The following is a 15,622-nucleotide window of genomic DNA, read 5'->3' as shown; positions in this document are numbered from 1 at the left end:
AGACTCAAAAAAAAGCAAGAAAAATAATTTAAATGGGCTATGAAACCTAACAGAGTTCTCAAAAGAAGAAAAAAATAACCAAATGCATTTCAAGTGTTCAAGATTCCCCATACATCAGGGAAATGTAAACCAAAACTACTTTGAAATTCTACCTCACTCCCACCAGAATGGCTATCATCAATAAAACGGACAACAACAAATGCTGACTAAGGTGTAGGGAAAGAGAATCCTTATTCACTGTGGGAGCAGTTAGAATGTAGTTGCTGTGCAAATGAGTTGTATTTACATTCAGGTTTCTCAGGAGAGAATTCATTTCTGCTACTGTAAATCTAATCAAAACCCCAAAGCTGGGGATATCATAGGACTCAGGTGGCAAACTATTGTTTTTCTAAAAGGACATGTTGTAAAACTTCTTTCTAAATCGACACATACTATTCTCAGCCTTAGTCAAAGAATCACTTCCTGTGGAAAGTGCTCAGACTATTGATTGCTCACTGCTAAATGGGTCATCTACACCACTCCCCTCTTAAGGCCCAAGAAACATCATGAAAAGGGGTTATACATAATGTAAAAACTGGAGTGTTGTAGAGTGTGAAGTGTTGTGATTGCTTGAATGAGAATGGATCCCTTATTAGAATGCTTGGTAGAACTATTTGGGAAGGTTTAGTTGAGGCCTTGTTTTAAGAGTTGTCACTGGGGTTAGGATCTAAGGTTTCAACAGCCCATTTTATCCCCAGTTAGCTAGTAATTTAAAGCATCACTACTAAAAAAGTCCAGGACCTGGTGGATTCACTGATGAATTTTACCAGGTCCTCAAAGAAAAATTAATACACCAAATGCTTCTCAAATTGTCCCATAAATAGAAAAGGAGGGAATATTTCTAAGCCTTTTAAATGTTCCAATGACAAAACCAGATTAATGGCACAACTAAAAGGCCAAGATCCCTTACTGACACAAAAATTCTTAACATTTACAAAACAAATTCAAGAACACCTCAAAAAAATAATTCACCACAACTACATTGGCTTTATTCCAGATACAGGGATGTGTGTGTGTGTATTAGAAATTACATAAATGGGCTCAAAGACAGAATAACATGATCATCTTTATAAATGCAAAAAAAAATGGCTTTGGACAAAATTTAACATCCCCTTATGTTAAAAGTCCTGAAGAAATTCAGAATAAAAGGATCATATCATCACATAATAAAGGCTATATATGGCAAACCATTCAGGCACATCATTTTTATGGGAGAGCTCAGCATTTCCACTACTAAGAACTCAAGAAAGATCTCCACTTTCAACTCTACTTAATATAGAATCGAAAAGGCTTAGCTACAGCAATAAGAGTGCTGAATTAGAGATATAAACAGCAACGTAAAAACTCAAAGTTTAAGTCTACTTTTGGTAAAAAGCTTTGCTTCCTTTCTTAGTCCCATAAGTCACCTTGGAAGAGTAAACATATGTTTAAAAGAGAGACATCAATATCCCTCCCTCTCCCTAGATGGGAGCAATTACTGGTGAGGACAAGGCAAAAACTAAAGAAATAATCATCTTTGAATTTCTTTGGGACATCTTCCAGGACCATACTTTATCCAGGCCTGCCTTAAGCCTACCTCCTGCTCCTTGACTGAATTCTTCTCAATCCAAAGCTCCTGTGAATACAGTAAAGGCAAGACAGGTGTGAATCACTAGATCACTGCTTGTTCTTGTCTCCTATGCAGCCATACTGAGTTCTTATCAATGCTCAGTTCTTTAAGTCCGGTGTCTCGATGGGGACTGACCTAACCACTGAAGTCGATGGAGCTAAAAAAAGTGGCTAAATATCTATATGTACAGTGATTATTGATCACAAAAATAAGAGAAAAATAAAAGAGGCAGGCCACTGGATAATGCTGTGTAATGATGTGATTTGTTTATTTAAAATGATTTTCCTCCCAAGTTCCCCAATGATTTAGCAGGTTTTCTTTTACTTTCATCTCAAACAATCAGCACATTTTCTTTTCTTTTCTTTTAACCATGTAAGCAGCTATTTTAACATTATATTAACACCAGAGTCCAATATGTTGACCAGTGAGTAGGACAGATTTAAATTAGACCCTTGGCAGCTATGGTGTTGCTCCCAGATCCTGGGGATTTCAGTGATGGTCGATGTTCCTTCAGGCCCTGTCTCCAATCTGCAGCATGACTTAAGCCCCACACACATCCATTCAAGCCCTCTTTGTTGTCTTCAAAAGATAAACTTAAATGTATTTTTGTCTATATTTAAATCCACGAGACTATTCCCCATAATTATCATATACTTTCTTTTGTTTATGTTCTCTGAAGAACAAAAGCCGGTCTTACTCTGTGGTCCAGATGGGCTTCAAAGTCCCTCTGAAACCACAGATGCCTTAAATTTGTAATCCTCCTGCCTCAGCTTCTCAAGCCCTGACCACAGGCAGTAGCCATCACATATGGCTTACTTTCACTTACATTTTTGTTTATTTTCTTAGTTTTTTCTTCTTTATATTCTTCCATTTATTTTTATTTCATCTGTATTTGCTACTTCTTTACTTATAAAGCATAACTTTCCACACTCAAATAAAAATAAGCCCGAACCCAAATATTCTTAATCTAATGCATCCGAGTTGATAGATAAGATAGCTTTCCTTAAATTTTCATCTATCCCTACCTTTAAAAGTCAACCATAAAGTCACACCTGAAAAGTAAATGAATTTAAAATGACAAAATATACATTTCAAAGACAACAAATGCAATGATCAAGACAATCTACTGTACAATTTCTCAAAGTCAACAGAAGACAGCATGAATATAATCTATCTTTAAATATATCAGTCAAAACACTCCTAAATAATAAGATCACTGAGCATTACATATTTTCAGTTTTCTGTACATCAAGCTCTTAAGAGAAAAGTAAAGAGATGTGGGTGACAGAATGGAAAATAAATGACAACTCTTCCCAGATAAGACTATGTGGGTATCAGGAGTTCAAGATTAAACTTCTTAAACAAAATTTTAAAAAGAATAAAAGAGTATGTTGGTCTAGGGATATATCTCATTTGTAGAGTGCTTGCCTAGCATGCAAGAGGTCCTGGTCCTGGGTTTAACCCCCAGTACCACGTCAGAGAGAGGGAGATGTCTTTTTTCTTTTTTGGACAGAAACAGGATAGAGCATATCTTAATAATAGTTTGTTTACTAATTACATTAAGAAAAATCATACAGGCCCATTTCACAAGAGTCAAACGAATCCTTTCCATAACACTGTTGTTCACATTATTAAAACATTATCAATTATTTGGGTCAATTTCATCTTTAAACTGTTTTAACTGATCACCTACACAGAATTATTGGACCTGAGTTATAAACTATTTGAATCATCATGATTGTACTTCCTTATGTAAATCCGAGAGGGTGCTCTGACAGTGATGTGGTGGGAATAAGTGAGACACTTGAAATCTTCCCTTCCGTGTGATGGTAAGCAGTAAGTAGGTCACATCCCACAGCTTCTTAACCAGGAATAACTGTGCAGGCCCTACCAGGAAGAAAGAACTAGTAATGACATGCACTGCCTGGTGTATCACTGATACCCTATGTAAGTAGCTTAAGAATGTAGTATTAAGCAAAAAGTGAAAATCATCATCATTCTATCAAAGAAACAAAATACAGAATGAAGGATAATGAGTTTGGTATAGGTCCCAGAGATCCCACTCTGATTCTGAAGCAAGTTTTAACACAAACGCATCTACATACAACTCCCATGACTATTTATATTAGAAAGATTCAGAGCAGATGAGGCCAGTGTGGCCTACCTTGTCAAAGATAAATATCTACTTAATGAAAAGTTCCACTGCTAAAATGTCTCTACTGATCATATCATTCCCCCTGCTGCTGGAGGTCCCTAAGCAGTGCTGATCACTTAATGTGACTTATTCACAGTCTGCATTTAGAAGCAAATGGGACAGTGAATGACTTTCCAAATCTAATACTTTATAGTTATTTATAGAAAAGCAATCCTAAATATACTACCGCTTAAAATTCTATAGTTAAGATAACCTCATTATCTTTAAATACTGAGAACACAAAGGGCCCATACAAACTAGTTGTGTCAAGTAGCCACTTCCTACTTTAACATTCACTAGCTCTTAAAAATCTCTATGAGAGAAGCAGAAATTTTCCCCATGCCTTTTGGCAATAGATTCAAAAGCTTAAGTTTCGGGTCTGTAAAATTTCATGAAGTCTGTGGTTTTTAAAGCTAAATTACTCAGTATCTTGAATTAGTATTGCACTCATACGTTGCCCGGAATATGTCTAGAACATAAGTAAGGTAAGTAGGTCTACAAGCATTTGCTTTCCTTATTAGATAAGCAAGCTCAAGTAACAGAAATGCAAACGGCAATTTAAATAAGCCTATATGTGTGACAATATGTGTATCAACCTCTTATAGAATGAAATTCAATTGCCAACACTACAAATCCATGAAGAACCAGAAAGAGTACTGTATACAAAGTTCTTACTATTGACCCATCCCACTTTGAGATCAAAACAGTAATTCTTCAAGATTTAAGAAAAATAGATCTTAGGAAAGAGACTCTTTTAAATCACTGAATACATCATTTCTGTTATTAAAAGAAATAACTTAGACTTTTTTCTGCAATAATTCATTCTAATGAAGTAATTCTCTAAGTCCTAATTAATACTACATTTACAAGAGTAAGGGAGTTTATCAGTAGGCATTCTTCCTTGTTTAAGTTATTTGTCTCGAAAATATGTCAAGTAAGCCTTTAAAGACTCTGGGAGTGGCAGCTTCATTATCTTTTCCCTCAGTAGGTTCTGAGGTGGTTCCTCGCGCTTCATGGCTTCGATGTGCTCTTTCTCCTCTTCTTCTTTGCTGTCTTCTTCCATTTTTTCATCCTCTTCACTGTCTAGAGGCTGAGGGATAAGCTGATTACCCACAAATACGTAAGTATTAATTCTCTGTTTAACTCTCTTTCTTTTCCTCTTGGGTGGAGCCCTTTGTGGAATCCCCTTGGCCTGCATCTCATCATTTATGAAGTTTCTAAGTGTACGTCGAATGTAAATGCGAGCCAAGTCTTGGAGATTCCTGACAGCACATGGAGCTACAAACAAACACAAAAAAGAAACCATTATACAATGTAGGTTTTTTCACAAACTTTAGAAAACATAAAACTATAAAAACCTGCTTTGAGAATGCTTAATATATAATGACTTAATGCACACTGAGCAGAGTGTGCAGTGTAGTAAAATAGGTAAATGTCCATGTTGCTATTTATAGGTATGCATAGTCTCTGGAAGAATAAATAATAATTTAGAAACAGGATAAAGACAACATGGTAAGCTCATGAGAGATTTTACTCTGTTTATTATTTAACACTGTTGTTTGTTTAAGTTATATGGGGTTTGCAGGGTAGGGGGTGCAGTGTTGATCATAACCATTTGGAACTCCAGTTCCAAATGACCTAATACCCACTTCTGACCTGAGGGAGCAGGTATGTAAATGTTGTGCATGTATATATACAGGCAAAACAGTCACACAAATTAAAAATAAATATAAAAACCCTTTTCTTAAGAAAATAAGTAAATTATATGGAAATAAATACTTATCAGAAAAATTCAATGAAACATTTTAATAGCTGCCCGAACTCTGAAGTTGCTGGGGGTGCTCACATATGGACATGTGTGTGTGGCTAGAGAGTGAGACAAGTGGGCAGGGGGAGATAACCATAAGTACATTTGTTCACAGCAAAGTACCATCAAATAGGAGTTGTAAATTAACACAGGTCCCTGGTACAAGAGGCATTGTTTTAAGACACTGATGTTTACTTACATCAAATACATTACGAAATGGAGGAAGGATACGAACTGTGCCTCTGACCCAAAATTTTTCCCCAAATTACTTAACAAATCACTTGCTAAATAATAGGCCAGACACATAAGAACTCATTTAGATACATGACTGCTTTAATCTGGGAAAGTCCATGAATACAGTGAGCTCACATATGTGGAAGAGATAGGTTTAAAAAAGATGGAGAAGGGATGAAAAGGGAAATAAGAAAGAGAAAAACCAACGAATATGAAAAGAACAAAACAGTAGTGATGCCACAGGAAGTTCTTGGCTACAGATCTGGCAGTGTTCCACTAGCTGGCGGGAAAATCCTCCTCACGGAGACTGCTTTGCCAGAGTTTAGGGAGCTGAATCACCTAGCAGCCACAAAAATGATCAGAGAGATCAGCAGGGAACAGCAAAAGATCAGAGAGATCAGCAGAGAAAAACAATAGATCAGAGAGATCAGCAGGGAACAGCAATAGAAGAATGGGCTTCATGTGCTAAGAACTGAATGGTGTGTAGCTGGCAATGTCTGGGATAGCAGGTCAAACACTTAGGTGATCACGTAGGATATGGCCACACTGACAGAAAGGGATAGGACAGAAATTGAGACAGCACAGAAACAAATTGGATTGAAGCTAAAAGGACAACAACAAATTAAAATATCCGCTGTCTAGCATGAACTTCTGGGCAGCTGCTGATGTGAAATACAAACACTTCAAATGCAGACGGGAGACCAGGATGAGAAGAAAATTCACATGTTTGCTTGTATTCTTGAATCTCAGATATATGTCATCGCTAACCAAGAAGGTCATTTCAGAAGCAGTATCAGCAATACAGGACATAGAAGGGTTGCTGGGACTTCCTCTAGCCTCTACATGGATGTACATGCACAGGTACATGCATCCCCACCCATGTATATGTACAGATCATACACAAAAAATAAACAATTTTTAAAAGTCTATGTCTTTACAGCCAAAACTAGAGTGATACACTCATAAAAATAAGCAATTACAACAACAAACAAAAAAGGGGAAAAGTCATTTATTTAGGTTGAACCATATAAAAAACATTCTGGTTTTCCTTAAAAAACAAATAAACAAACAAACAAAAACCCAACATGACTTCAAATATAAATATTTTTAAAAGATTGAGTCCACAGAAACCAATGCCATAAAATTTTATAATTATTGTATTCAGTGCCCCTGGACTTAAATATACCTCTTCTTTTTTAAATTTTAAATCATATTCCTACAGTTTTTATATGCATATAAACCACATGCCACATAAAACAATGGAAAGAAATATGATTTTTAAGTCAAATAAAAATTGTGATAAATCACAAGAAAAATTGTATCTTTATTTTAATAAGCTACTGAATATGAGTGGTAATTTATTGTTACTATATCCATTTAGCACGGGGTTTATAAGGGTACTGTTCTTGCGGGATTTGGGTCCAGTGTTTTAGTCTACTGTAATGTTTTACAAACAAATAGATACTGTGACTTAACAGAAAGAAAACTTAGTCTTTATTCTTCCACAGAATTTTAGCAAATAACAATTTTTAAAACCTTTTCATCGTATGATTATTATACAAAGATGGGGAAAAGCAACTTCCAGAATTCTCAATTTGCTTTCAGAGACTGTTGTTTATATACAGAATGAGTTAATATAGAAAATATATCTTGGCTCTGAGATTAACAACTATCTTGATGCCAATCCCATTTCATCAACTCTCTCCCTCTTCCATCCCCACTTAAATTACTTCTATTGAAAATGCATTTCAGGGGGATGATGGATTCTTTTAGTTGGACCCTGTACATTGCAAATTATCGTAATTCACTGTCTTCCTTCCCTCGTTTGTCCCCCCCCCCCCCCCCCCGCTCCCATTGTGTGTACCGTGATGGTGTGTATTTGCATGTGGATACGCACATGCCACAGCACATGCACGGAGGCCCAGAGGATGGCTTTCGGGAGTTGATTTTCTCCTTCTACTGTGGGTTCCTGGGATCAAATGCAAGTCATTAGGCTTGTTCTACAAATATTATCTGTAGCCACTGAACCTTCTTGCTGGCCCTTGCTAAGTTTATTTCTAGTTTATACTCATACATATCCAACAAAGGTCCAATAGCTGGCTATCTTATTTACCATTTCTATTTTTGTAATGGTGAATGAAAACTGAAAACCTGCAGAACAGTGTTCATGCCAATTATCAGTTACACTGTTAGCATGTAATCATACTTGTAGCTAAGACACATAAACACTAACCTAAAGGAAGTGTCAGATAAAGAAGAATGTGAAGTTTTCTTGAGTAAAGTGTTTCCATGGCAGCTGCAAAGCCTAATAGAAAGAAGTGTGCTCATATACAAAGCTCCTGCTGTGTAAGAACACCAGCATGGGCAGCATGGGCCACAGAGGGTTTAGTACTTTCCACTGGGCTATGAGAACCCAAAGTATCAAAAATAGCCACAATTCTGTCTGAAAAAATGGGAAAATGGCGTTATATCATTATTTCTTCCATTAACTAGTACTTTAGTTAGTAAAGAATGACATGAGTATGCAGACGGCATCAAACAACTATAAACCATGTACAAGTGACAATTCTCATTTGAGTCAGGTGCTAGATAGCCAGCACATATTCCTGATTTCAGTAGTCTAGAAGGATATGAATGCTGCAGCTCAGTCATTTCAAATTTCTATCAGAATGAGTCTCCTTTAATTCTTTAACTTCTCTTATTTTTTGTTTTCTGTTAAATGTGGATATTTTTATGTGGTTTGTCTCTTGTACATTGTTATTACCAAATAGCCAATAAGCATTTTTAAAAGGTTGGTTATGAATAGTTTCTAAATTATGAAAATTTAAAAATTTTTCAGAACTGAGAGCTTAGTCTCTTTCTAAATGAGATGAAAATAGAAACACAAAGTCAAGATGGAAGAACTTTATAAATCCTTAAAAGTAGTCACTATGTCTCCATAGCACTCTCTAGGGTCCAGGTGAAGAAACCTTTATGCCAATGACACACCCAGAGAATGATACTTACCATAGGACCCAAAGGTCTCAGAGTCTACCTCTCTTAATTTCCCCGAAATAGCTTGTGATTTGTGTATGTAAAAAACAAAAACAAAAACAAAAACAAAAAAAAACCAAAAAAAAACCACCTTTGGCTACATATGTCTCTGATGCGGCCATAAAACTCATACAAAACAGCTAGGCTCTGCTCACTCATGTGTATGCTTCCTGTAACTGGGCGGACAAGTCTAAGAGAACCATGCAAATCTAAGCTCCTTCCCTCTCGCTGATCCTGCTGGGTTAAGTGAGCTGTGACACAACAATCATTAAGGTATCTGACCTCTCTGAGTTTATCATCCCTCAAATGCTAAGAACTAAGGAAGTGGATCAAACAGGTAATGAATTTCCCAAGACTCCCACCTGCTTTTTACTAACCATTATTACAGGTCACATACTAGGCAAAGCATTTTAGTTCCAATGTCAGATGGTTAAAAATAAAATTTAAAAAAAAAAAACAAAAAAACCAAAAAGACAAAACAAAAAAAGAAAATCAAACAAGTACTAAGAATAAAATGGGTTTTCTGTATAAATCCAAATTCCTATGAAATAAAAGCAAATTAAATGAGAGGTTCATCTGTAGTAAAGCTTTATTTAATGGTTAACAAAACTATGATATATTCAAAGCTAGTTAACGGTAGTTTCCCTTTCTTTCTCAAGGATCAGGTGAAATGCCTACCACACGCTCCTTGAGACTCTTTTTGTTGGTCTCCGACATCTCATATACTTAGGTCCCATCTTTACTAAGGAGTCTCACTGTTTTATCTTGAATTTGTGGGTAACAGGTCCAACTCAAATCCCTCTTCCCTACCTCTTATCTCTACTTTCCTTGGATAATTTAATCTATTTGTTGTCCAAGCACTGCTTCAGACACCGTCTTTGACAGTGAAGATTCGGTACTGATATTTCAGTTGTTTAGTAGGTTTTGGACCGAAAGGCTTCCTGACACTTAAAAACTCGTAGGCACCTCAAACATACCCCAAAGAAAATGTCCACACTCTCTTCCCCTCCTTCCAAATAATGTAACACAAACATACTCAGCTAGTCATTAAAGGGAAAACCAATTCCTCTTCCTCCACCCACATTCCTCACATTGTGGTATTTTTCTGCCTTCAAGCAATTCTATCCACACCCACATAAGCTATCCTCACAATAACTAGTCCACTGTCCAGGTGATGATCCATCCTCCACAGGCACCAAACATGCTCCTGATCTTGAACTCCTCATGTTCTTCATGAGCCTAACACCTTCTATAGTCACTATCTTGGAAAGATGCTGCCACTCAATGTAGTGGACTTGCACTTCAGCACTCAGAAGGTAGAGGCATGAAGAATATGAGTGCAAGGCCATCCTTGGCTTTACAGTGAACAGGAGACCCTGACTCGAGAAGAGAAGAGAAGAGAAGAGAAGAGAAGAGAAGAGAAGAGAAGAGAAGAGAAGAGAAGAGAAGAGAAGAGAAGAGAAGAGAAGAGAAGAGAAGAGATAAATGACACTGCCATAAACACTTGGCCAAGTAGGGTCTCTGACAGCATTCTCATTGTAATTCCGACCATGGAGCAGTAGCAGACAAGCCTTCCTTCCTGCTACCCTTAGCCTAGATGCTCTTCTACTATGAGGAGGAATCAAACTGAAGTCATTTTGAGAGAGCTTTCCATTTTGAATAGGGGTCAAATAAACTCTAAGTTCCCAAACCTCCCTAGGTAACTGACATCCTGTTTGGTAGAGAAAGAGACATGTATGTGGGTAACTGACATCCTGGAGGGCAGGTTGAGACATGAGTGCTAAGCAAGTTGCCCTGCCACAGTTGAATAAACCAACCAATGACTACAGGGTAAGTGTACCACATAGGGAAATGTCCCTAGGAAAGTTTCTTTTCCCTGAATTTTGATTGGTAGAAAAATGTAACTGTAACTTGGCACAGATGTTTGTGGTTTTCAGGCTTAAAAGTTCTGTAACATTCTGGCTGAGGGGCTGGGGTGGGAATTGCAGTTCATCTCACAAGTCTCGACACCCCTGATTGATCAGTAGGAGCTGATTAGAATAAAATGTTGTTTTCTGTATTGACTTGGTGTCTGAATTGTGCTGGATCTAAGTGTACTCTATAACACCACAGTTACTTCCTACTACATTACAAACTAGTAAGTTTACAGTTGGTATGATCCGATTCTCTAAGTTTCTTGAAGGAAGATACAGCGCCCCATACTACATAAAGACTTGACTTTTTTTCTAAATTAAGAATAATCAACCTACTCATTGCATTATTGCCATATTCAATTTGTTATAATCATATATATGATCTACTAAATGCCATCAGTGACAACTCATTCTGGGTTCAAATATCTACTTACGGAGCCCCACAGAGTCCGGTGTGCCATTATCATTCTTACTAGGCTGTACTAGTGGTGCAAAGGAAACCGCAAGGATATTTTTACTTTCCCAAGTGTTTTGTCCAGTCCGCATAATCTGTGTCAACTATTTGGAGTGAAACAAGAAAGAAGCAATTCAATTACTTTAATGTCAAATTTTTACAAGAATAATTGTTAATGAGAAGTTAACATTTAAATGCAACCAAGATATTTCTACTCAATTATGTATTATAACACAAGAAATCTACCATGTACTCCACAGGAAATGCATGCCTGCTACTTTAAGTCTGAGCTTACAGAACCCAGGGGAGAACCTACTACTATTGTCTGACTAAACAGACTAAATAGTAATCAACTCTCCATCATGACTGATGTTACTCAGTCCTTATTGGAGACTCACAATTTGTCAAACTCCAGAGAGTAAGTGTTTGTGGAGTACTCAGCCATAAACAGGACATCTACATCACACCTTCTCAATGCTCAGGGAACATCCCCCCCAAAAGAGGACAGAAAAACTGTAAGAGTCAGAGATCATACAGCATTACTACAAAATGGTGTTTTCTCAACATGACAAGACCATGGCACCCATGGGCACATAGCAGTTTATGATCAAAATTTCAGCATTTCCATCCAGGAAGGCCTCATAAGGCCCCACCCACAGCTGAGGTATGTATTGATAGATGATGGCTGCTAGGAAAACGAAAATCAGTTTCCTTTAGGAATGGTGTCCTTGTTAGGCTGACCATTCTCCAGTGAATGGTGCTAATTTTAGAATGCCTATAATTGTTTGTATGTATGAAATTCACAATGAATAAATTTATGTATATATGCCATTGAAGGATTCATACACATGTGGTCTGGGAAGGACCTCGTTGAGTATGTGCACATGCACACGTGTGGAAACCAGAACTGAAAGCTGGAGTTACAGGCATCTGCCGGACAACCAGCTTACTACTGGAGTCTGGATTCTAGCTCTTGCCCTAGGACTGCACAAAAAGCATTCTGAACAAGTGAGCCATGTGTCTCTAGTTTCAAGACAGATGTTTCAATACAAAAGGAATATCCAAATATGGATAAACTACGTCTCTATGTTACACCCAGCTTCTATAAGCTTCTACAAGTATCCGTACAGATCTGTCCACAACACTGCCTCCCTAAATAAATTTCTGAAATAGGTTCAGTCATTTGGTTAGAGTACTGTTAGGAGGACTATACCAGTGAACTCACTTTATGCTCTTCTATAACAGGGGTAAGAGATTCTAATTCTAACCTTAATTTCACATCACAAATAGAGCCAGAGAGATGGCTGCCTGTAAGAATGCTTGCTGCCAAACATGTAACCTGAGTTTCATTCCTGAGACTCACATGCCAAAGGAGAAAACAACTCTTACAAGTTGTCTTTTGACTTCCAAATGTGTTCTGTGGCATGCCCAGATACACCCACACATACATGATAAATGTAGTTTAATGCTTTAAATAATCGCAAAAAGAAGCATATTAATTCAGTAAACATATCCAATTTTAGAATGTCTATAATCCCAGTATGCATGAACTAAGACATCAATGTTCTATACTGCAGGTTAGCTTGAGTTATATAACAAGATCCTTGCTCAAGAAAAACATATTTTCAAACACATCATTAAAGGAACTCAAGCAAGTCAGTAATTATAGGTGTAAACTTCAGAAATGCTCAAGTAAATCAAGTAAAGTACATGGAACTGTGTAGATATGTGTTAAACACAGTGTACACTTGCTCTCATCTCCACACCTTCACACTGAGCCAGCCATGCCCAAGTTTTCTGTGTACATGTGTGTTGCCACGGAGAGTTCGTAGCCTTACCTGGGAGTTAAGCCCTCTACAACTCAAACACATCCCTGGTCCTTCCAAAAGCATTTCTAATAATTTTTAGCATTCTTATCTACTGAGCCAACTTTCTAGCCTGGTTTTGTTTCTTAAAAGGCTCATTTTATTTATGAAGCTAAGTGCTTGAAGCTAGCCATGCACCAGAGTTGACATGTTACAGGTAGAGGGTATGCATTCAAATGAGGAGCTTGGCTGACTGGCGGAGGCTGACTATTCAAGTGAGCTCTAGTCTCCCATCATATTTCCTCTCTACATCTGCTTGGCTTAAAATATTTAAGGATCTCTTTCAAGCTTCTTTCTATGTATATACATAAACAGATCTATAAAAATGTTTCTTCTTTAAAGTTACAATCTATCTTTCTCTGTCAGAGTCCTAATTCCCAATGTTACAACTGTCCTGTGACAAATGCAGGACAGTAAAAGTACCTGATCCTCTATAGGCATGACCAATATGCCCCCAACTTTGAGTAAGATCTTCATGTAGTTTTCGTGGTCTTTCTGGACTCCAGCTCCACAGTAAATTCGATCATACTGATGACTGTCAGAAGCTATCTGAAGGCAATTACCCACCACAAATGCGGGTTCACAGAATTCAAATCTATGTGGGAAAACAAACATTTTAATTGGTTTTAACAAAACATTAGTTCTTTAACAAATCCCCATAATCCTGTCTTAGAAAACGCAAGGCAACCAAAATTAATTTTAAGAATAAAATATAATTAGGAAATCTTATTTAAAAATAAGTGAAATTTAACATTGACCAAGTATGTTGGTTTTTTATCTACGATACAGCATACAAAGCATTAACCTATTTTGGGCCATATGAAACTTTACTAGAAGTGAAGCATAGAAGTAAATATAATGAAAGTCCATCAAACCACAATTTTGAGATGCTTTTATAACTTCAGCTTTGGCCCCTATGATTTTCTTAAGTGACACAAAAGGAGATATGGTTTCAAGATTCTTCAAATTAAATCATAATGCTGGTTCCTGGTAATATTATACATCAACAGACTACTCTCTATAGACTTCAGTGTTATTTCTTAAATTCTGTCAATAAAGTAAAAAATAAACTATTATGCAAACTAAAACTGAAACCTCAATGCAAATACAATTCTTTTCACCCCTTACACCTTAAATTCAAGCTGGGCTCAAACCCCTTGAAGTAGCCCTGCTTCAGCCTCTTTTAATGCTTCAATTACAGTATGAACCACCGTTCCCAACCACATCCAATCTTTTAAAACTAATTCTTAATTTTTGTAATAATAAAATCATAGAGCAGGATTGAGCCACTAATACAAATGAAATAATTTACAGTAAAAGATTGGCATACACTGAAGGATGACCAAATGATTTCAATCAGAATCAACTTTACTTCAGAAAACATATCCTTGGATAATTAATAGTGAGCTTACTATATATTACTTCTCATTAAAATTCACTACAGCTTAGATACATCAGTGAACATACATTTAAGGAATCTACCAGTCTTGTGCCTTGTCCGTCATTCCCTACTGTCTTTGTAGATGGGGGTAAAGGAAAACAGCAAGGGATGAAAGAGCTAGGAGGTAGAGTTAAGAAAAGTACACACTGTACTCTCAACTCCATACTTTCACAGTGAGCCAGGCGTGTTAATTAATTTTTTTAACTGTAAACTCTATCTCACTGCTTATATTTTTCAGAATTCTCTTCCATCATTTTGGTCTCATGAAGAGAATACGGGGATACTATGTTCTGGATGAACTATGATTGCTGGCTCCTTTAAAGAAACTGTACTATAATTTGCTCACCAAGTACAGCAATGCTTTGACACTGACATCTTTAAAGGAAGAAATGGTAGGAGGCAACAAATTCATGAGAAAATTAATCCCTCAAAGGGATTAATTCACATGTCCAAGGGGTGGGTTAGGAATCACAGAGCAAAACAGTTGTTACAAAGCAAGAGCACCTCAAAATTCTTATATAGTATTCCTAAATATGTGCTTATCATGAGATGCTGTCTGTCATTTCTGATTGTATTCTGTTATGACGACACAACCCGACTTCCAAGTACTACTACAAGCTGTGTAAACATCTCTGAAGCTAGACTGAATTACTTCTCTCTGATTCCATGTGAGAACCATGAAGAGTTACTCCTGTGCCTGTGTGTGCTGTTCCTTTGCCCCAAATGGCCCTCACTGGCTACCTTTAATTAATGAATGTCTACTATACTTTCAAGTTACACTTAAGATATCAGCTTCACAATGAAATCTTAGCCTTTAAAAGTATTAGGTTACCCACATTAGGGATATTTAATTTCTCTCAGAGACAAGACTACCCAACCTCTAATTGTTTAAAATAGGGTCAAAATGTAATTTCATTTTAGATTTATATATCTTATTAGTGCATGTATATACATAAGGAGGTCCCACCAGATAGCTTGTGGATTGTATCATGGGTATTCTGAATTTTTGGCTAATATCTACTTTTCATTGAGT

The 15,622-nt window shown here is 36.9% G+C and overlaps 1 protein-coding gene across 4 annotated transcripts in view; it reads right to left on the bottom strand.

Annotated features, from left to right (window-relative positions):
• Positions 1–1,006: 1,006 nt before the first annotated feature.
• The window catches only part of Pcmtd1 (protein-L-isoaspartate (D-aspartate) O-methyltransferase domain containing 1), an 86,552-nt gene continuing 71,936 nt past the window's right edge, over positions 1,007–15,622 (bottom strand). For 3 of the 4 annotated variants that reach the window (XM_006495535.3, XM_006495536.4, NM_183028.3), the window contains 3 exons: positions 13,572–13,743; positions 11,264–11,387; positions 1,007–5,120 (listed from right to left, as the gene is read on the bottom strand). In XM_006495535.3, coding sequence (XP_006495598.1) covers positions 4,753–5,120; positions 11,264–11,387; positions 13,572–13,625 — 546 coding nt within the window. In that variant the 5' untranslated portion in view covers positions 13,626–13,743 and the 3' untranslated portion in view covers positions 1,007–4,752. Of the gene's footprint in view, positions 5,121–8,116; positions 8,327–11,263; positions 11,388–13,571; positions 13,744–15,622 lie in introns of all 4 variants that reach the window. The other variant, XR_373188.3, reaches the window with a different exon arrangement.

This window comes from Mus musculus, chromosome 1 (genome assembly GCF_000001635.26).
Source record: "Mus musculus strain C57BL/6J chromosome 1, GRCm38.p6 C57BL/6J".
Lineage (NCBI taxonomy): Eukaryota > Metazoa > Chordata > Mammalia > Rodentia > Muridae > Mus > Mus musculus.
The sequence above is the reverse complement of the archived record's forward strand: the minus strand, read 5'-3'. Positions and strand labels throughout refer to the sequence as shown.